Genomic DNA, 21,862 nt, shown 5'->3' on the forward strand with positions numbered 1-21,862 from the left:
ATAGCTGGATTGGTAGGTGTTGTCGCAAGATACCCAGGACTGCAGGTTAGTGAATTTTTGATTTATTTGAGCGATTAGATTTAACGTAACTTGCATAAACACTTAATCAGCACTGTAGATTAATGTTATCTGCATTGTTTTCAATGGGTCAATATATCAGCTAAGTCCGCGATTTTTTATTTGACATGAATTTATGTGAAGTTGAAAAGTTAGTGTTTAGTGGACCAAGACTTAATTCGTTCACCTGCACGCCTAGGGTGGCTAACGTTACTACTACTTCAAGAAACACATGCTAGCAAGCCAATATAATGAAGTTACATTTCCAACGTGGCATTTCATACATTTTTGAAAGGCTTTGTTCAGTTTCTGTCACTGGAATCATTCAGCCAACTACATACACAACTGAGTTTGACTACATATTTTGTAGGGCTACGTGATTTATTCTAAGCTTGCCATCTACCATGCTTAAAAAAACAGTGTCTGACTACATGTTTTGTAGGGCTGTGAGATTTATTGCAAGCTTGTGATCTAACTCGCAAATGCAGAAATGTTCAACCGCCCTCTTTCAAATTCATAAATATGCTCTGTAATGACGTGGAAAAAAATATGAACCATTGTGAACACAAAAGCATGCAACGGCTGATAATCTTAGAACATAATGTGGTTAGGATAAAGGCAACATTCTATTGCAAAAAGTGTATAGCGATCATTTTATGACAGAAGCAAAAGCAGATGGCTTTGTAATGTGTGTCACTACCAACTCTGTTTAGTTGGCGCAGTTTCCCTGTAAAAATACTGCGTTCATCACCCATCTGTCTTAAACACAGTATGTGTACACATGTCGTTTGAACAGAATACAACAAAAGATTGCTCTTATACCCACATAAATTGTATTGATTAACAAAAAGGTTTATTTTGGAGATGCAGAGATTGCACAATGATATGATAGCCTACCTGTGCGCCCCAGTCCCCGCAGAGGACAACTAATGTAATGTAGCAATACCTCTTCATCAATATATGTGTGTTCTTGTATAGTTTTTCACTATTTCCAGTGCACTGCTTTCATTTCCATGTCTGACCATGTCTGACCCTCACACTTCGCATTTTCCTGTGTAGAGGTACAATTGTGAACTTCAAGAGAACAAAAAGAGATGGTTTTAAGCCCAAATCACTTTTGAATTTCAATTCTGTTCATTACAGTAATGTTAGTCAGCTCAATTCATGGTTTCCCTGTAATAATATTGCGGTTATTTTCATTTATCTACAGAATTGAAGTTGCAAGTTAAATAAAAGTTAAATAAAATCTACAAGAATACACCAACAGATAGCCATCCAGTCTTTTTAAAAATATATGTATTATTTAACTAATATCAGCTGGTGTCAAGAAACAAAGGTGAAAATAGTTATGGTATTTAGAAGATACTTCTTGTCCAAAGTGATCTACAAAACAAACAAACAAAAAAACAATATGAACAACAACCAGAGCATGACAGATGAGTTCTTAAAAAGGCGAGTCTTTAAACACTTTGTGATACTCTTTGAATGTACCACGGCTGTCACTTGATCGGATAGCACTAGGTATGTCATGTCACCACCGAGGTACCACTAATGAAAAGAGTCTTGATTGCCATCCCTTGCTGTGGAGAGAAGGCAAAGACAACAGACGTTCTTCAGAGGAACAAAGTAGACAAATTTGAGATCTCGATAATGTGCATTGCACACAATGAAGAGACCATCAACTCATTTTGAACGCTGACTGATGGATATATTAATAACGGAGTTGTCTGCCAGAACGTCAGTATGGCATTGGTGCTGCCCTGTGCCTTGTTAGATTATATTTACATAATCCAACAGGTGGTGGGGGAGTCAGACATTCTTTCATATGGCCAAGTGTTAGCATCCACCTAACTGCATAGTTTACGGTATGTTACGGCTGACTACATTCACATAGTTTACGGTATGTTACGGCTGACTACATTCACATAGTTTACGGTATGTTACGGCTGACTACATTCACATGTTCTTGTGGAAATGCATCTCTACTTTTGTCTGTGAACCATCAACCCATCAATCTGAAAATAGTGAAAGCGTGATATGAAAACATCTCCAGCTAAAATCACTTTATGTTTATTAAAACAGCTATCCATAGGGGCAGGCTGTGGTGTGGGCACACACACACACACACACACACACACACACACACACACACACACACACACACACACACACACACACACACACACACACAGAGTTGATAAAAGTGTGGTCATTATACCCTTTTCTTGTTCTAATAGTGTCTTGTGGCCAAGAGACAAAGGACAGGGAGGGGGAGAGAGGGAGGAGGGACAGGGAGAGTGCGATTCAACCCCTGTGTCGGTGCGGAGACTGATAATCACATGAAATCAAAGGAGATTATTCTTCATAACGTTTAGCCGCTCATTACCAGCCACAATATATTCCCACTGAAGAGCTGAGAAGCGAACAGAGAGCTGCATCACTAAATATCTTACCTGATTGCATGAAGTTGCTTAAGTGAGCCACCCACATTAATGCTACATTTTCAACCTATTTAAACCAAGCCGTGACAAACACTTAAACGTAGCACAGGAAAAAAAAAAAAAAACCTAAGGACATGGACAGACTGTGAATACTAATAAAAACATAAAAATAGCATCTTGGGGGGGAATGTTACCTTACTTACTTACTGATTCATATTCATTTACTGCCTTATTTTCTTATTTATTTTCTTATTTATAACAAAAATATTTCTCTGTACTAAACATTTATTTTTTATGTTTTATGTTTTCGTTTACGCACACATCCACAGTAATTTCATACAGAATGTGTGGATGCAACAATCAATAACCTTTCCTTTCCTTTCAACTTTTCTGGCAACCACATGTGGTATCAAATGGTGCTTGGCTCTTTATTTCATACATCAAGGTTCCTTTTCTATAGGGAGACCACTGTGTTTGATGTGCTGGCGGTTTTTCGCCTTGTCCCTTTGCTGTGCAGCAAGGCTGATGTTCCAGAGAGATCTGGTGTGCTCTGGTGTGCTCCTACACATTGCAGTGACATTTGCAATGACAATGACTGTAATAGCCTAATAGCCGTTCTCTTAAATAGTTCCTATGCCTATGGTCAGAAACCAAAGTCAGGTAAGGTTCCCAATTACTCTGAACAAATCATAGTAGTTAAATATTGTTTATGTTAGAAATAATGTAGTATTTGGAGGAAGGGTGGAAAATATGTTTCAAATACTCCATGTTATAAATACACCACACACACATCAGTCTCCTTTAAAGTACTGTAGCAGGACTGACTCAGACTAGGATGTTCTATCTAGGGGCTTATGGGTGGGCTGCCAGCAGGGAAAGAACTCCCTCTGTGTGTGTGTGTGTGTGGGGGGGGGGGGGGGGGGGGTTACATTCCAAGTGTCTCTCTGTCTCTCTCTTCACTGCAGGTGAGTTTTTCAGATGGTCACTACAGCAACATTTTAGTGTGTGAATAATTTGGAGTGCATAAAAATGGATGGCTTCAGCTAACAAGTTGCAAATCATTTCTACCTAGCCGGATACACACAGACTTATATGTGGTTGTGTGAAGCTACAGTATACCAGTAGATATGCTGTGATGCTCCAGTACATGTCCAATTCTAACAGATTCTTTAATCAGTTAATATATATGTTTATGATATGTTCATATATGATCTATCCATACAAACTGAATCGCTTAATCGATTAGACAGAATAAAATAAAGAATTGCCTGAGGAGCAAGTATGCTCTAGAAACAGCAACTCCTTTCCAGTAGGCAGGGCATTCATAAACCTGAGGTGAGAGTCAAGTGTGTCTGTTTGACGTCAAATAAATACTCCAGACATGGGAGGCCTGCTGTTTATGGTGGATATTCTCCAAACAACTCACTCACCAGTGACTAGATGACACTTAAACTTGGTTTTTCTCCTTATCAGTCTTTTGCTGAAAAGTTGTGGCGCTACATCAGACAACAATAACTTACTGGCCCCTCTGGACTTTCAGTTCCACCCTGTGTGCATGCTGCTTGGATTGCCTTTCCTGGCCTTTAGAGGCGACTGAAAAGTCTGCACTGAATCTCATCCTACTGGTGTGGTTCATCAGTTATCTGTTACCTTACCGAATCTCATCCTACTGGTGTGTTTTATCAGTTATCTGTTACCTTACCGAATCTCATCCTACTGGTGTGATTTATCAGTGAACAGTTACCTTACCGAATCTCATCCTACTGGTGTGATTTATCAGTTATCTGTTACCTTACCGAATCTCATCCTACTGGTGTGATTTATCAGTTATCTGTTACCTTACCGAATCTCATCCTACTGGTGTGGTTCATCAGTGAACAATGACCTTACCGAAATGATGAGTCTTGAGCGCCGGTGGACCTCCCCCCTTCCAATCTGCCATATTGTGCTTTGGTTAATGATCCTTTTAGTGTAAACACAGAAAACGAAATGAAAGTTAACATTCATTATCACTTTTACATTCAGTATAACTGTTTCAAATGTAAGCAAGTAGAAATGAAAAGCACATGCATCAACAGTGTATACGCACCAAAACATTCCATACATAAAACTGTTTATGAAAAACATGCGTGCCTCTGTGCATGGTCTCAAGGTTGCTTACACATAATGTTTGTAATTTGCAGATTGGCGACACCGAGAGGAACTAATGATGTTGTAAGTAGGCTAAACAGTCTCGACCCATTTAAAGGATAGTGGACCTTATGCATTTTCATGTGCACATGATTTTACGCTGAATTGACTGACATTCAGATTTATGAAGATTAGAGATTACCTTAGGCATACATTGTGTTTGATATCTGACAAAAATCCTCTGTACACAAATGTGCGTATACGTAGTCCTATAATATTGATACATTCGGCTTGTTTTTTTTTTTGCCTGACCTGGTGGCTCCAGACCAGAGCCTTCACCCCCCTCCTCCTCCTCCTCCTCCAGCTCTTCTTTCCCTGCCTTTCTGCTCCAGTGCTTGTCCTGCGAGGCAGACTGTTTAAGCAGCTGATAGGCCTTTGTCTCTGTTTAAAAAAAAGACAGAAAACAAACAAGACATGTTACGCTGCCATATAGACACAAGAGCCCCCTCCCCCTCCCCCTCCCCCTCCCTTTTAACTGGTGTCAGTCTAGGGCCCCAGTGTTTGGTGAACCAACATGTTCTGGTGACTGACTCCTGGAGACTCTCAGAGGAGTGAGGAGGACAGAGCAAGCTGAATGCTAAGCTGCTGGTTTTAGCTGATGTGCACACAGACAGTGGCACTTGTTTGTGTCAGCACCGTCTGGATAGGCACACGCTTCAAATCCCTGGAGTCTGGTGGCGAGAGGCTGACTCTACAGGTCAGCTTAAGCAGTCCTATCACACCAATTACACCACCATGCAAAATGCAATTAGTCACTCTACACCAAGTCCAGCTACTTCCAAGCCTCAATGACATCATACATGCGCAGTAATCCTAATAGTGCCACAGTAAAGTCTGGGGCCCAAATGTATATTCACTATTTGCTTATTATCTGGCTGCATTGTGTGCTGGGCTAGCGCTCTTTTAAATATTACATCAAAATAGAAGGCAGGTGGAATTCTCCTCTCCTCTTTTCTCCCATTATTATTGCTTTTGATTAGTAACAATTTGAAGCCGGACTCCTCGTTTTGTTTGTCTTGCACCTTGGGAGTAGGCCTTGCGACATCAAAAGCTCAGTATGAAATCAGATAGCCACAAGGAATAATGGACGGTTTTTACATTTCCAAGCATGCAGGGGACCCGGTACCCTGGGTCTCTTTCAGGGATGCCTTAACATCCAGTCTTTTCAAGTCTGCTTCGGCTCGCCATTGTTTTGAAGATAATGAGAACCAATGCCAGATCTCTTGTGGCCACCCCCTGCTTGGCGCTCGGACAATTAAACGGACACATTATTCCAGGGGCAAAATTCTCCCCGTTCAGCAGCTCAGAGGGAGGAAGGAGGAGGAGGAGGAGGAGGAGGAGGAGAGGGGGACGAAATAAAAAGACAGCGATAGAGATGCAGCGGTTGTCTTGGCAATAATTAGAGGAACTGCTCAGCTCTTTAGGTGGGACTTTGACCTCGGATTCACCTTGATCATCTCTCCTCTGCTATTCCCACCCCACCCCCCCACCCCACCCCCTCTAAAAGGCCCCCCCATTATCCGGTGCAGGAGGGAGAGCACATGGCCGGATGTTAAGAACTCCCAGAAGGGCGGGCTCCCGCTCTGCCTTTTTACCTCTAATAGGAATACTTTCCACCGAGCCCCTGTCAGCACTGTCCTCTTCACCACTTTGTGCTCCTAGAAGAAAGGGTGCAAAAGAAGGAGAGAGAGAGAGAGAACATTCAGATTTTTGTTTAGCACAGACTGGTGAAAACAGCCTTAGATCAATGTACAAAAACACTAGTTTCAGCCAAAAAATAAAAACATAAAAAATAAAAACATTGAGGAGCTGTGTGTTTACACTCAAGGAGTGCTCTTGCCTGAGTTTTTCATCTGTTCTTCCCTCAAGAAACTGTTATTGTTTTGTGTTTCTGTATGGCAAAACCCAATTAGCTACAACCAATTAGCTACAACCGCTTACTTCAAACCTACAAGTACACCTGAATGCAAATCTTTGGTCATGGCTGAATACGCCAACTGGTACACCTGGGCAGGTGGGGTGGGCATGGCCCTCTGCTTTTCACCTCTGAGCTGAACTGTCCTCTTATCTCACCAAACTGACTTCCTGTCTCACCAAACTTTAGGGCAGTGGATGAGTGGACGTCTTTTGGGCTTCCGTTTCCTCTCTGATAAACAAGAGGTAATGTTTATGTGTAGAGGACGTGTGCTTCCTGTTACCAGCATTTTATGCAAAGCATTTAACTGATTCCATGTGAAAATGAATGAAAAAGTATATCCAGTATCAGTATCTTATGTTTTTTAATGATCAAATCACCATATACATTTTCTTTTCTGTTGGTTCTGTTAAACAATCTATAGTTCTTACTCCCATATATGGCTAGCCCATGTGGTATTGACATAATAATCACTGACTGGCTTTGCAAATCAAAAACAGCACTGATGTCCCTAACCTTGCATGGTTAAAGTGAGAGGCCTTTGGATGTCACTGCTGTCGCCCAGAATGGAGGGCAAGCCGGCTGATGACGAGTCCTCGTGGTCTGATGGAGTGGAAGCCAAGTCCAGAGGGGAGTGGTTCAAGAGCGCCCTCAGCAGCACCTCTGCCTGAAAGAGTACACCATTCACAAGAGACAGGATCAGTCACACCATTCACAAGAGACAGGATCAGTCTCACCATTCACAAGAGGCAGGATCAGTTACACCATTCACAAGAGGCAGGATCAGTCTCACCATTCACAAGAGACAGGATCAGTCACACCATTCACAAGAGACAGGATCAGTCTCACCATTCACAAGAGGCAGGATCAGTTACACCATTCACAAGAGGCAGGATCAGTCTCACCATTCACAAGAGGCAGGATCAGTTACACCATTCACAAGAGGCAGGATCAGGAGCATTCTCACTGTCTACAGTCAGTCACACCATTCACAAGAGACAGGATCAGTCTCACCATTCACAAGAGGCAGGATCAGGAGCATTCTCACTGTCTACAGTCAGTCACACCATTCACAAGAGGCAGGATCAGTCACACCATTCACAAGAGACAGGATCAGGAGCATTCTCACTGTGTAGTCACTCCAATTGCATGTGAGAAGCTCTGTCAAACCCAGCAGTGGCAATGCGTTTAGGATATGTGTAACAGACAAAGCAACAAGGTTGTACCTTCCAAGTTCTCTCATATCCGGTAGAATGTAAAAAATGAAGAGTTGTAAAAGTCTCCAAGCGTGTTAAGAGACTTTAGATGTGGAGGAGTGGGTTAGCGAGGAGAGGAATGTCTCCTTTTGTGTTCACGTCCACTCCTCACTTCTTTGCAGATGGACGACACACAATTAGGCAGAGATGTTAGGAATAATGAGTGGCTGAGATTGAGGACAGTGATACCTTTTTTATTTAAGCATATCAATGGGCCCAGTCGCCACAATCTGAGATACAGGCCCTCTCGTCTTCAAAGGCCCGCTCTCGTCTTAAGGCTGCAGCTCAACACTATTTAATGAGCACTAATGCAGTGGACACACGAAGATCGCCATGATTTCACCACAGAAACACTTCAAATGAACATTGGAAAGGCTGTTTTGTTATCTACCAGTTGCAAAGTAGACCTGTTTCAGGCATTTCGAGAAAAATAATAAAAAAATTCGGATTTCTAAAAGCAGCCATTGTTCTTTGTTTTGCGGGTGGATATATTTGTATCTTAAATGGGCCCAATTTGCTGTGAGCTCTTAGATCACACATTTCAGAAAGGTTTGAAAGAGGAACACAATACACATTTTAAAAGTGTTTATTAGCCATTTGGTGCACCTTAAGAATATACGTGTTGTTTTTATTATACTGCTACCCCAGTGCTGTGTAGGCCCTTAACCTGTGATCAAACCTGGTGTGCAATGTGTGTGTGTGTGTGTGTGTGTCAGACAGAGAGGGAAATACAAAAAATGAGCTGTTTAGAAAAATGGTCTTTTCACTCTCCATCTTTTCTTACCATACTCCTGCACAGAACGATCAGGACTGCTGCAACACCCGTCTCTTTTGGTGCTCTCTCTCCCTCTCTCTCTCTCTCTCTCCCTCTCTCTCTCCCTCTCCCTCTCCCTCTCATGTTAGCAATGAACTCCTCAGCATTTCTCCATCAGGACAGGCTCACTTCAAAACCTCTTGATGGAGCTCAGGATATTTGCTAGGTTGAAAGACTCAACCAGTTCAGTTGCAGAGGAAATGAAAGGGTGTTTTAGGCCAATTATTTCAGACTTGGACCAAAGAATAAAGACATTTGGAAAATGTAACCACATACTGTTATATGTACATATTTTTAGGATCATTGTATTAGTCGCAGATTGTTTAGGAGATTGTGTATATATATATATATATATATATATATATATATATATATATATATATGAATGAGCGAAGTGAAAACTGCTCTCCCATAAATATAATATATATATATATACTCTGTATATATATATATAATATTTATGGGAGAGCAGTTTTCACCAAATTAAATACAGTAATGAGAAGTCAGTAGATCATAGCTTGTAATTATCTATTAACACGTCATAAGTTCCGCTTTGGTCAAAGGCATCATGTCTGTTCATTACGTGTCAGCAAACAATCACATCACAATCACAAAATTGTGAAACACATAACAAAAAACAGACTCATCTCAGGATGACTAACCCTGCCTTTCTGTAAAAGCTCACCTCGTAAAGCCTGGCTTCATGCAACTTATTTCCAAAGACCTGTAAGACTACCATCTATTTCAGAAGTTTCAAAAGTTCTACCTTGTCTGTGTATGAGGCAGTGCGCTCCACCAGGGCAGGGGTGAAGACCTGCAGCAGCTCCTCACAGGACAGGACGTCCTGCTCTCTCAGCAGCAGGGCGTGACGGAGCCAGCGCTCCCACAGGGGGACACTGGCAGCAGGCAGGCAGGACCTGGGAGGAAGGGCACATGGGAAAATGTCAACATGACAGAGAGACATCAGGGGGAAGCATCAGAATAGTATCTTGCGCCATACCAAAACCCACAAGAACTTGTCAAAACGACAGACCAGTCCAATTAGCTATCCAACACGCTTGAAAATGATATTCACAAATGAAATATTAAAAAGTATGTATCTTTTTAATGTAAGTATTTGCTAAAATGCTTAAAAGAAATGATAAAAAACTTCCACTAAATGTGGACAAATGCCATTACAAACCTGGCATTAAGGCCTATACATAAAAGAGGGGAAAAAAAAAAAAAAACTTGACCTGCATTAACCTGATTTAACATGAGCACATAATATTAAAACAGTATGCATGACACACAAGAGCACACATAATTAAATTGTCATAGTGCACAAAGGTACCAAACGCACCAAAAATGGCAGAGTACATGGTATCCAGAAATAAGGACTAAATGGTATCCAGGGAGTTTTGAATGTGTGGGAGTCCCGATAGTCAGCAGCTGTAAGGTGTTCCAGAAAGGTCACCTCTCTTACTAATGAGATAACACTCCAGTCCAGTAAAAGTCATACACAAATGGAATCCGAGAAGGTCATACACTTTGCCCCACAAAAGTCAGCCGTAGGTAACTCACTACATTAACTGGTCACTAAGGTTCCCAACAACACACTAATGTGCAAGCCAACAATCACTTTCCAGATCTCTTCCCACAAGTTAGAAATGTTACCTCAGCCATTAACCTTTTTCACTTCATTTTATACAATATACTACAAAATCCCATTACCTTGAAGCTGTCTTAAATCTCATCAAAAAAAGAAAAAAAGTGCCAGTACTCACACACAGGTATTAGCAGGTGTAGCTGTCAGCGCAGTACCTTATTCTGGTCCGCTCGGCACAGTCCCAGTTTGCCCTGACCAGCTCCCAGGGTAATAAGCATCCTTTTGACGTGCTCCATGACAACCTCTGCAGCTGGTGCACGGCGACCGCTCCACATGCTTGCAGCGCCTCTTCATTCAGGGCTGCCTTCCCCTGACAAAGGCTGCAGAATATATAGAGTGTCGTAAGCCATCGCCATGGAGCCGGCGGGCTGGAGGCGACCGGTCAGGGTTTCGAGCGGACATGTACGCATGCACACACACACACACACACACACACGCACGCCAACACCCCCACACTGACATCTACATCAGAGACAGGGGACGCTTCTTGACACCTCAGGCCATGGTCGGGCCACGGATTCACCTTTGTTTTGGTAAGGGAAAGGGACATGCATTAATGTGTAAATATGATTATTTTTTTCTGATTTAGGAGATTATGGGAATTTCAGGGTGATAAGCAGAATTAGAGCGGGATGCTATGGATGTCATTTCATTTTGTACTTTTGGTCCTGTATTTATTGCTTTGCTTCATATTCTTAGTTTGTAATATTCTTTCACGTCTTCACATATAAATTGCACAATACAATTTTACATACACCTCAAAAATATGTATAATGGATATAAATTGCATAGGTGTGTTATTGATTAGATTCCCTGTCAGTGTTAGGTTAGCAATGCTGCAGGACTTTGGATAAACACACCTAATTATTCATCCTCCTCTTTCGCTGCACAGGAACGTTACTATGACAATGTGCTGCAATATGGAAACCCTTGGAAAACAAGATTTACAGCGAGGACATTGCTGCTGCCAACCAATGACACTTCATTTAAAGTAAGAGCCCTCGAAGGCTGGATAACACATCTCACAGCGCACCCGTGAACACCACATGGAAATGAGAAGGCAAACGAAGCAGAGAAAAATCTCACCTGATCACATGGCTGTGTTTTTGCTGGCTGACCACGAGGTCACGGTACGGTTCCTTGTTGCTGCCGTGCAGATGTCCTTCTATATGGTCAAGCAAATAGGAGAGCCCATCTAATGACAGCCTGAAGGAATAGAGGAAGAAAACAAAACTGCATTATCATTGGATTCAATCGATTTTGATAAAGAGTGGCATGCGCACATGGACCATATGTTTACAAATGCACATGGAAATGAACACGAGAAATGACAGCGTAATAATTACCAGTGAATCGTAAAGCTAAAAGTTACCTTTGCCGTCCAAACTTTACTCTCAGCCCAGCAGAAAAGTCTATCAGATGCGCAGAATTTGATGTTTGGCAGCAATTGAATCGTCAGATAATGGTAAACCCACAACAGAAGAGCCATGGTGGTTTCATCCCCCTCTTATTTAAAGGGAAAGATAGGGGATGAGATAACGGACTCTAATCTGCTCATGTGCAATGGCAAAATGAGAAATATATGCCTAATGCCTGTGGATTTAGTGAATCCATTTCTCTCCCTCTCTCTCCTTCCTCTCGAGTATTAAGCTCTGGGTGGCCCTGTTTGAAAGGCCTCTGCAAAACCCCGAGCCCAAATCCTGAGCCCTGGCCACATAATAGGGGCAAAAAGAATTTATGACAATCTATAATGGGCTCCGGGGTCGGAGGTCACCAAACAATCGCTCCCTCTCTTTGGCAGGTTGTTTCCTGGTAACATCCTGATTAAGCTGCCGGTGCGAATTATATCTATGTCATTCTGTAGTGCACAATCCATCTGTGCTAAGTCCTCTTCAATGCGGCTGAAGTAGCGTGGCCAAAGCTCTGCCTTTTCCCTCACCACCCCCTTCAGTCTGGGCCTTGAAACAGTCATCATCCTTCCCTCGGCTTTATTCGTCTGGGCTTCTCAAAAGGGGGAGCCAATGAAGCGAATTTCGTATGAGCACCAGGCCTTGGTGGGGTGGCAGGTTCATGGGTACCACAGCCAATCAGCCTCTTTTAGCAATAGGCAGAGTCAATCAACACTTGTGGGGGGTGGGGAGAAGAAGAAAAAAGAACGAGAGATGTATCAAAGAGAGGCCATTTCAAGGTAGGTCCACTGAGATAAGGTCATTCCTTTAACAAGTGGACATCCTCAGCATGTTGACCCTCAGGTAGCTATTTGGTGACAACATACCAACCTCGGAAATAAAAACTCTGAAAAATCATTACTGGTGCTAGGGTGAGCCACAGTAAGTTGCTGACACAAAGGATGCTGAATGCAGCTTTATCAAGTCAACAATTTTTGGGGACCTTCGAAACTACCTTACCATTCCAAATTTCAAATTCAAACAGCAACTTTTGCAAGGTTAGCTGAATAAAGAGTGCTTGAACAACAAATCCATGGTTTCACCCTTGGTCATATAACGTACAACACTATCTTCTTCAAAACTGTCAAGTCTTTTCTTAGCCAAACTATTTCATAGAACCTTCGAACATCATGGACCAGAACAAAACCGGAGACCGGCAATGAAACAGGGACCACATCTGTGTGCAGAGAGGAAGTTAGTATTAAGAAGCACTACTCAAAAACACAGACATCCCATTTAGACATCCAGAACTAACCCTATGTACTCACTGCAATGCGTGACACAGACCTTGAGCTTACAGTGGGAATCAGTAACGAGGAGTGATTTCAGACCCTGTCGGCCAGCCGGCCCAACATGCACAGGAGAGGGAGGAGCACCCAAACTAAATCAAAGGGCAGAATTCACATTGTTGACTTTTTGCTTTGGTTCCTCAGTCAAATGTAAAGGGAAAGGGACAGTAAAGAGGAACGGTTAGCAAGGCTTGTTCACTTTCTTTTTCCAACTTCAAATGTTTCTTTACTTTGAAGAAAGAGACGGGGAACTCACGAGTCCTGGTATGAGTGTTCACTTGTCTGACACCCTGCATGCTAAAGGTTGTTCGGCTCCTTTGGTGGAAACACAGCACATAATGTACAAAGACGCTCTGGGACTGTGATTTGGGGGGTCAGAGAGTGAGCCGTGGCTAAAAGACGTGGTGTAATGACAGGGTATGGTGGGGCTAGACACGGATCAGAGCAGAGAGGTCTGATCAGCAGGTCTGGACTTCACAGGGACTCGGAGTCTGCTGCGTCCCCTAATGTCTTTAAATGGGACGGCACCTCAGCAACCACTTGCTTAAAAGTGCTGTCCACACGCCCGTTCTTCAGAACACTCTAGGGAGTCTGCAAATTGTCACCTCCGCCGGGACTTCCGAAAATCTCTCGAGCGGAAAATTGCTCGGTTACAGCATTATCTGGGATTAAGGCAATAATGTCGGATAGGGAGGCCTGAGCCCTTCCAGCAAGGTGTGTTGCACCCGCCACTGAGCCGCAGAGAGAGACAGAGAGACAGAGAGAGAGACGGCCTCTGGAGCGTGACACACCTCATCACATCACCCTTCCCCATGCCCCTCACTCTCTGTTTCACATGCACACACACACACACACACACACACACACACACACACACACACACACACACACACACACACACACACACACACACACACACACACACACACACACACACACACACACACACACACACACACACACACACACACACACCAGACACACACACACACACACACACACACACACTCCCCAAATCCTTCCAGGCTAGATGTTGTGCTCAGCCTTGCTTGTGCCTCTGTCATAGTCCCTGGTGTACTTATCAGCCGGCCGTGGTGGAAGAGTTGGCTGCTTGGACTTGGCTGAGCTGACACATTGACTGTCCCTTGGACTACTTGGCATTTATTTAAGGCTGAGCTATTGCTGTCTCACTGTAAAAAATAAAAATGGCTGAAATTTGAATGACTGAAAATCGTACAAAAGGTCATTTTCGACTCTAAAGGGTAAAGGGCTGCGGTGTGAACGTGAGTCAATCCCCATTTACATTCCTGAGGAGTGATTCAAGTCCAAACTAAAAAACGAATCAGCATTTCAGTTTTACAAATACCACCAGATCGACTTCAGTTAAGGGACACCAGAGCCAGGTTGTGTAAACTATGGGCCAAACCGAATCATGTTTATTTGCATTTTCTGAGCACTGTCCAGAATCTACAGACAACATGTGAATATCACCCAGTGAGACAGCCAATAGGCTAACAAAATTCACAGCGCCCATCGTTAGAAGCATGCTAACCTCTAACACTTGCTTTACCTCTCTGTTGCAGACCTGTGAGACAAGCAGTCTGAGCCATGTTGGACAGTTGTCTGCGGTACTTCAGCTGGTGTTTTGTCCTTGGGATAGGCACTGGTCTTTTCTGAGTGTCTCAGACTGGAGACCCTTGTGTTGACAGACCCCTGCAGATCACAATCACTGATGGAGAATGAGAGGTCACTGTCAATCTTCACCGAAGACTCAGACGAAATCTCAACACTGGAACTGGATAGGCTGGGGCTCCTGGATTTCATCTCTTGTCCTGCAGAAACAATAGCTACAGACCCAAGCACATCTTATTGAAATACAAAATGTAGACCAAAAAAAACTCAAAAACACACAACTATCTCCAAGCTATCTCAAAAAATATCTCTAAAAATAACTAGGATTTTGCACACCTGGAACATTTTCGGAATCCTCCACAAACTCGTGCAAAGAGCTCAGGGGACTGTCTCCAGAGTCACGCTGAGGGGAGGATGGGGCCGCAGGAGCATCATGGGAGATATTTTGGTGCAAGCCAGACAGTGGCGGGGAGCTCCTCTCAAGCCTCTGTGGGGCCGGACTGGGCAAGATCAACTGGGGCCCTCTCAAGGTGACTCGAGGTGAGGACTCAGCAGGAGCTTCCGCGGCCCTCACAGGGGAGCCACAATCAGATGGCAGACTGGGTGTCCTCCTTTCATGTCTCTCACTCGGAGCGCCGCCATCAGGAACCTGGATGGAGTCTAGAATGTCATCTGATAAGACCGGGCCGGCATTGGCCTTTGAAACGCAGGCGTCCTTCAAAAGGCCACTCGGAAGCAAAGGTTGCAGGCGGTGATTAGGCAGCGAGTGTGACAGCTGCGGTGAGAGTACACTCATGCCGGGATCAACCCAGGGATCTCTGATGGTCTGTCGACCCATGAAGATGACTGAGGGCTGCTGCAGTGGAAGAGTTTTTGCAGATGATGATGATGATGGCAAGTCCTGGTTCTGAAATAACAACCATAAACACATGAATACTCCTGAACATAGACATGGTACATAGCATGTTTAAATATCCTAACTCTGTTGACAACACAGGCCATGATTCAATGAACATATGAAAGGTTAAAGTACTAAGGCTAACCTTCACAAATTGGATTCATCCATTGATTCAATGGATTAGTGATTAAACACATGAGACTGCAGAGATGAAGTTCGGCGGGCAAAGGCACACTTCAGCCCAATTCTTTTTGAATAGCTTACTTAACAGCGCAGTCCCTGCCTCCTCCACTCATGTGCCTTTAGCAGCCTGTGTGACTTCTATTCTCTCATAGTCTCCTCACATTCAGAAGCCACAATCCAGGCTGCAGCAGCTTTTTTTCCTGGCACATTTGGCTTAAAAGTCTGTGCAATAATGGCGTGTCTTTGTGTGTGGCATTTGGTCTGGGTCAAGGGCAGACTTCTCCTCTAACTGTCCTCACAGGAATGCCACATGATCAATGCCTTAACTTTTAATCTCACCTTTTACTCCAAAGTTTTGATTCATGTCTGCAGTGGCACTACGGGGGGTGGGACCACACACACACACACACACTCTCTCAAACACACACACACACACACACACACACACACACACACACAATAATAACAAAACACATAGCTTCTGTTTCTTTTCTGATAAGGGTCTTAAATACCAAACAGTTAGCTGCTTAATAGCATTCACTGTAAACCATGCAGCCTGGCCAACAGATCCGGCATGTAGGTAAAAAAAAGGGGGGGGAGAAAAAAAAAAAAAAAAAAGAGGAAAAGTTAATTTCTTGGCTGAGTGATTCCATCGGTAGCTGCGGGGCAAAGTAGAAAGTGTTTCACTAAAGTAGCAATTGATTCTTCTATCAATCTGCGGCACGCGCGTGCTCTTCCAAGGAATGTATTAAATATGAAAATCATATCCCGTTATCATCAGTTTCCAGCTTTCAGGCCGGTAAGCTCCCCTTAATGAATGCTGCTGCCTGAGGGACATGCACACTGCCAGCAGAGGCTCGTATGCATAATGGAGTGACGGTTACCGCCTCTGCTCATTACAATATCGGCAGGCTAGGAGGGAGATGGAAAGAGAGAGAGGAGAAAGAGAGAGACCGAGTAAGAGAGTCACAGAGAGAGAAAGGGAGAGGGAGAGAGACTGTGAGATAAAGGGAGAAAAGGAGAAAAAGAGGGGGAGGGGGGATGGAGCGGAGGGGAGGGGAGGGGATGAGGGTTGGTGGCGCTGGGGGTGGGTGGGTGGTTAGGGGGGGGGTTAGCACACACAGTCACAAGTGACTGCTCGAGACAGCATGCTCCAAGTTATTATGAGCTGTCTTCCACATTTCATCTGAAAGAGCTTGAACTGCTTTAAGTGAAAGGAGAGGGCCGTGGGCTTGAACTACACAGACTGAGCAGGCGCAGGAAGCAGGATTAGACACCTGTGCTGCCGCAGATACGCTGCCTGCTAAAATGTACACTCCTTCTGAGCGCTCTGCATAATAGCAGGACTTTAGCTTAGGCCAGAAAAGACAGAAGAAATGAGAAAAAAAAACCAGGCAGACTGAGAGAATTCAGATTTCCTGTTGTTCTTGTCATCTTGAATGTTTAGCCCCGCATCATTATCCAATCTCTCTCTGTGTAGCAAATATCCATTGGAAATGGATCATGTTTCTAGGAAGCATCCACATGGATGGGTATTTCTTCAGCGCTTAAGAGATAAGAAGTGATGGGGAAATTGCACCTTCATTTCAAAAGCGAACTAACTGGCCATTTGTGCAGAACGATTACATTTGTGGACAGCTTTTGGTAATACATGAAGGTATGCCGATCATGTAGGCTGACCCCTTCCCTTCTGCGGACAAAGAGAAATGCACAGACATTTCTCACTCTCATTCTTTTATTCAACACAAAATGGAAGCTCACTGAGCTCTAAACATCTTTTCACTAAGGTGCAGTTTCTAGTGGATTAAACATTTTCATTGCTTTAGCATACCTTATTTCTTAAAATGGCTCTCTGTTTCTCCTGCTTTTCCCTCACTTTGGAGATTTGATTCCAGCACTCCATCTGTAACATTCCCAAAATAAAAACAGCACTCTTACTTAGCTGTAAACCAACCACACAAACATCCACAAACCACAAAAACTTCCCCGGAACTTTGAAAAATGATTTGCGGATGTGAATAAATCTATATTTTCTTCACAATATGGATGTGTAAAAATGCAAAAGCTAAATAAGAAAGGGGGGAAAAGAATGCATTTCTGTTCAATTTCTAGTTAGAGCTAAATCGTTCAGCTAAATCGTTTATAATGGCTTAAGGTGAGTAGTTCTGGGCTCTTTGCAAACACATTAGTATGAAAGAATAAGCTTGTCATTTTACTCAAGCTGTAAGAGCGTTGGTCACTACTGCTATCCTCCTATGAGGGCTCTCCATACAGCCTGCCAAGACTCTTAATCAATTATCTGAGTAGCCACACTGACTGCCTTAATCCTAACTCCAATTAAACAGTCTAATGGTGGTGCTGAGGGCACTAGGATTAACTCCAGCATCCCAGGCCATTCCTACAAGATAATAGTAGCCGTCCATGAGGAAGAGCTTAGTTTATCCAAATGACCAAATGCAATAGTTATCCGTTTGCACTGATTTTTTTGAGCTGCCGATAACCAAGTGCCAGAATAGCTGATTGTAATTAAACTGATAAATATGTTTCCAGCTACAGTTAATTGTGTGTCCGTGTCTGTGTTCACACACATTGAAAAATGCACGTGCTAGGGCATCAAATATCTGCAAATACCCCTGTAATAATTTTACAAAAAAAATCGAGACAATCTGGCAAAATATAGAGAAAACATGGCAAAATGTAATAAAAATGTTGAAGGAAATTGTTATTGCTAAAATGAATGAATTCAAATGTAATTGTGTTGCCTTGAAAGTTTGATGCAGAGTCAAATTAAAATAACATTGGTATGGAGCAGAGTCATGCTCAGTGAGAGAGGTAAAGCTTTTCAGTGTCTGAGAACATTTTGGGTGAATCCTGATGAGGCAAGTATAATCTCAGAAAGACAGCAACATTAATAGTAGGATATTAAAAATAATAACAATAAAAACCAACGTAGATAATAAATAAATAAAAAAACACAACCATATACAAACACCAAACATCAAATCATTACAAGAAACGTCTCTCCATACGGGGTGAGGGGAGGAGGGGGGAAAACATTCACTCCAGTGTCTCAATGTTGGACCAATTAATTTGGTTGGGGTGTAATTAACCAATTTTGTTAATTTGATATTTAGCCGCTGAGCACTGTTCAGTTTTAAGTGATAATCTGACACGCTCATTGTTTTTCCTTTTCTCATTTGTGTGTGTTGATAAAATGAAAGAACTGGAGTGCCAGCAATTGCTGCATGTTGGAAATGGGCATTCATTTCTAAAAACTGCCAAATTAAGACATGAATAGCATGTGCTTCAGAAAAAGTGATACAATGCTCACTGTCTCACCAAATTGTGCTGCATTAAAAAAAAAAGACAAATACTTTAATTACATTACTATACAATAACATGCGATATTCCAACCAAATCTTCTCACCACTAAACATAATTATTTGCCAAATCACAAAAGCCTTTCCATTTGATGTTACCTTCATCTGATGCAGTGAGCTGCGATCAGGCCAAAGGCGATCCACTTGTGACTCCACTGACTCCACACTTTTTAAAAGCTCAAGGTTTCTTGCTTTGGCTTGCTCCTCTTTCCTAGAGATTTCCTTGAGATAACGCAGCAGCTTGGCATATTTTAACTGTCCACTGCCAGAGACAAAGAATTTGTTTCACATAAGCAATTGCACCTGTCCACATTAGAAAGTTACTAATAAACGATCACAATTTAAATGGTATGACAGGAGTACAACCTTACTTTTCAGCACCACTCCTGTATTTTTCATTAGGTCATTAGTAGTTTGCATAACCTAATAATGCTCAATGTAAGCCTACATCCAGTTTTACTAAAAAAGGGCCATCCAAACTGTGCATACTGTACATAGTGTAGTATTTACCCCCCAATCCGCTGGTTTTATATAAAATGTGTGTAAGATCTGTTGTTACTGCACAGCAATGGCCCAACTGCTCTCCTGAATCACTGCTCTTCTTTTTTTTGACGCTTTGGTATGTGTTATGGCAAGGCAGTTAGAACTAGGCGATGTCAAGGCGATATTAGATATTAGTATAGAAGAGTGGATATTAGTTGACTTTTTCCCCCAACATTTTTGATAGGCTACTTACACTCGTTGGTCAGACCTGCAGTAGGTAAACAGCTCTCTCTCTAGTTCAAGCCTCTTCTTTTCCCTACAAGTTCAACATACCATAAGTTATAAAAATGCAACAAAACAGTTAACAACAAAATTACTTTTATATATGCTGGACAATATAGAGAGCACACAGTGCAACTTCACTTGGCAGCCTGTCAGCTAACGTCAGTTCATCCGGCAGTTTTGCTCAAAATTACTCAAACTCAACAGACCATCTCATATCAGGACGATTCTCCTATTCGAGCTATTTGCTGAAATTGTCAGATGAGCTGCTAACGTTAGCTGACAGGCTGCCGAGTGCTGGACTCTATGCTGCACCTAGCTCGCTATACTAATTGCACTAGTTAACAACGAAAGCAAATTATATTCCAGACTGCGGTAGCGTTACATCTCACAGGTCTATCAGAGGTTGCGCAAACTAGTTGACGTTATCTGGTTCATAACGTTAAGTTAACGTTTCACGCTTTAACACATCAGAAAAGTTTGGCAGCTAAATTACCCGTTAGTTGGGTTAAAGAGCTGATTTAAATAAACAGATTTGAGACGACTTAAACTCAGTTTGATTAACGTTAATGCTTTGGCAGTGTCAAAGTCACTAATTCTCTGGTAAGAAGTTAAAGATGATATCAAGCCTCCGAGTGTGACTATCATTAACAGTTCAGGCTAGCTAGTTAGCCAAACTAGCTAACGTTAGCGATGTTTAGCTAAACGTCAATACTATAAAACTGCGATTATGTCTGTTTAACTGTCTACCGTACAATGGACTATACTAGGACATTGACTAATATCAGGCTAAAATCAATCTGAGGTAAATAACGTTATAATGTGCTAGCGAGGCTAGCTGTGTGTAGATACACAATAAGTAAACTGACTTTAACTAATACACTCTGAAACAAATGTGTATTCGAGTGTTGTCTCACTATTAGACTGTTTTAGTAATGCTGCATATGAGATGGAACCAGTTATAAATTAGACGTAACAACCTATAACATTGCTTTGTTGTCTCTTCGTGCTACCTAGCTTCTCGCCATCTATTATAATGCTATCTTACTTAGCTAACAGCTATGGCACTGTATTGATTTGCTAGCACAAGAAACCTGAGAAGAGATAGCTAGCCACCACGTTCGTAATAGACTTCAGCTTTCGGTCTCAAACAGGGCCAACTTCACTCTCGCTTTCTTGTGTATTTGTTGACTGAAATAACAATATATTGTCAACTTACATTTCGTGCATGTTCTTTTGAATATGTCCAATTTTCTCAAAGTACTCATTGTTGCAAAAAGCCATTGGTTCTTCGTAGCATCTAGTAACAAAGCTAGGTTCAACACATTACGCTGATCTTGGCGTGTTTACAGCGGTTGCCATACACACAGCTACCCATAATGCCCTTCTTGAAAACATTTCCACCATGTGGATTTGCCATGAATCTCCTGAATCACTTGCCCATACAAGACCTATGCCAAACGCGGGTGGTCTGGTCTGGGGCGTCAACTAGCTACGTTGCAGATAACTGACGGGTGGACCGACCCTCTAACCTGCAATTTTCCCCCAGAAACAAAAACCCGCGCAGGTAAATACACACTTCCTCGAATAAGTATTTCCCTGCAAACTACCCACTTAGGCCTAATGCAAACCTAGGCTTGTCTTTAAGCTGAACGAATCGAACGGAATGCTGCCCTCCAAAAAACAAAACAGGCATTTAATGGAATGGCTAACATGACGATATAGGCCTACAAGTCAGCAATATGTGCAATGCTGATTTTATGCACCAATGTTAGTACATTTTATTTTCTTAAAGATTATCCACTCAAAATGAAATGTCCTCTCTCTGAAGTTCAAAGTTGATCCTTTTCAATTAGTCTCAAACATTTTTGTGCAAATTACATGTAATTGGCTGCATCAAATGGATTAATTAATGAAAATAAGGTCCTCCCTGGCCAGACAATTAC

At 42.5% G+C, this 21,862-nt stretch overlaps 1 protein-coding gene across 2 annotated transcripts in view; it reads right to left on the reverse strand.

The window, feature by feature from the left end:
* kiz (kizuna centrosomal protein) overlaps positions 1-21,649 on the reverse strand; it is a 29,774-nt gene extending 8,125 nt beyond the window's left edge. The window contains exons 1-14 of one of the 2 annotated variants that reach the window (XM_031579904.2): positions 21,136-21,649; positions 19,888-19,950; positions 19,251-19,413; positions 19,111-19,119; positions 17,603-17,674; positions 15,027-15,597; positions 14,629-14,905; positions 11,408-11,527; positions 10,477-10,641; positions 9,440-9,590; positions 7,120-7,270; positions 6,284-6,346; positions 4,941-5,069; positions 4,389-4,461 (exon numbers count right to left, since the gene is read on the reverse strand). In XM_031579904.2, the coding sequence (XP_031435764.1) occupies positions 4,389-4,461; positions 4,941-5,069; positions 6,284-6,346; positions 7,120-7,270; positions 9,440-9,590; positions 10,477-10,641; positions 11,408-11,527; positions 14,629-14,905; positions 15,027-15,597; positions 17,603-17,674; positions 19,111-19,119; positions 19,251-19,413; positions 19,888-19,950; positions 21,136-21,200 (2,072 nt within the window). In that variant the 5' untranslated portion in view covers positions 21,201-21,649. The remainder of the gene's footprint in view (positions 1-4,388; positions 4,462-4,940; positions 5,070-6,283; positions 6,347-7,119; positions 7,271-9,439; positions 9,591-10,476; positions 10,642-11,407; positions 11,528-14,628; positions 14,906-15,026; positions 15,598-17,602; positions 17,675-19,110; positions 19,120-19,250; positions 19,414-19,887; positions 19,951-21,135) is intronic. The other variant, XM_012838107.3, reaches the window with a different exon arrangement.
* Positions 21,650-21,862: the final 213 nt, after the last annotated feature.

The sequence above is a fragment of the Clupea harengus genome, chromosome 14, assembly GCF_900700415.2.
Source record: "Clupea harengus chromosome 14, Ch_v2.0.2, whole genome shotgun sequence".
NCBI lineage: Eukaryota > Metazoa > Chordata > Actinopteri > Clupeiformes > Clupeidae > Clupea > Clupea harengus.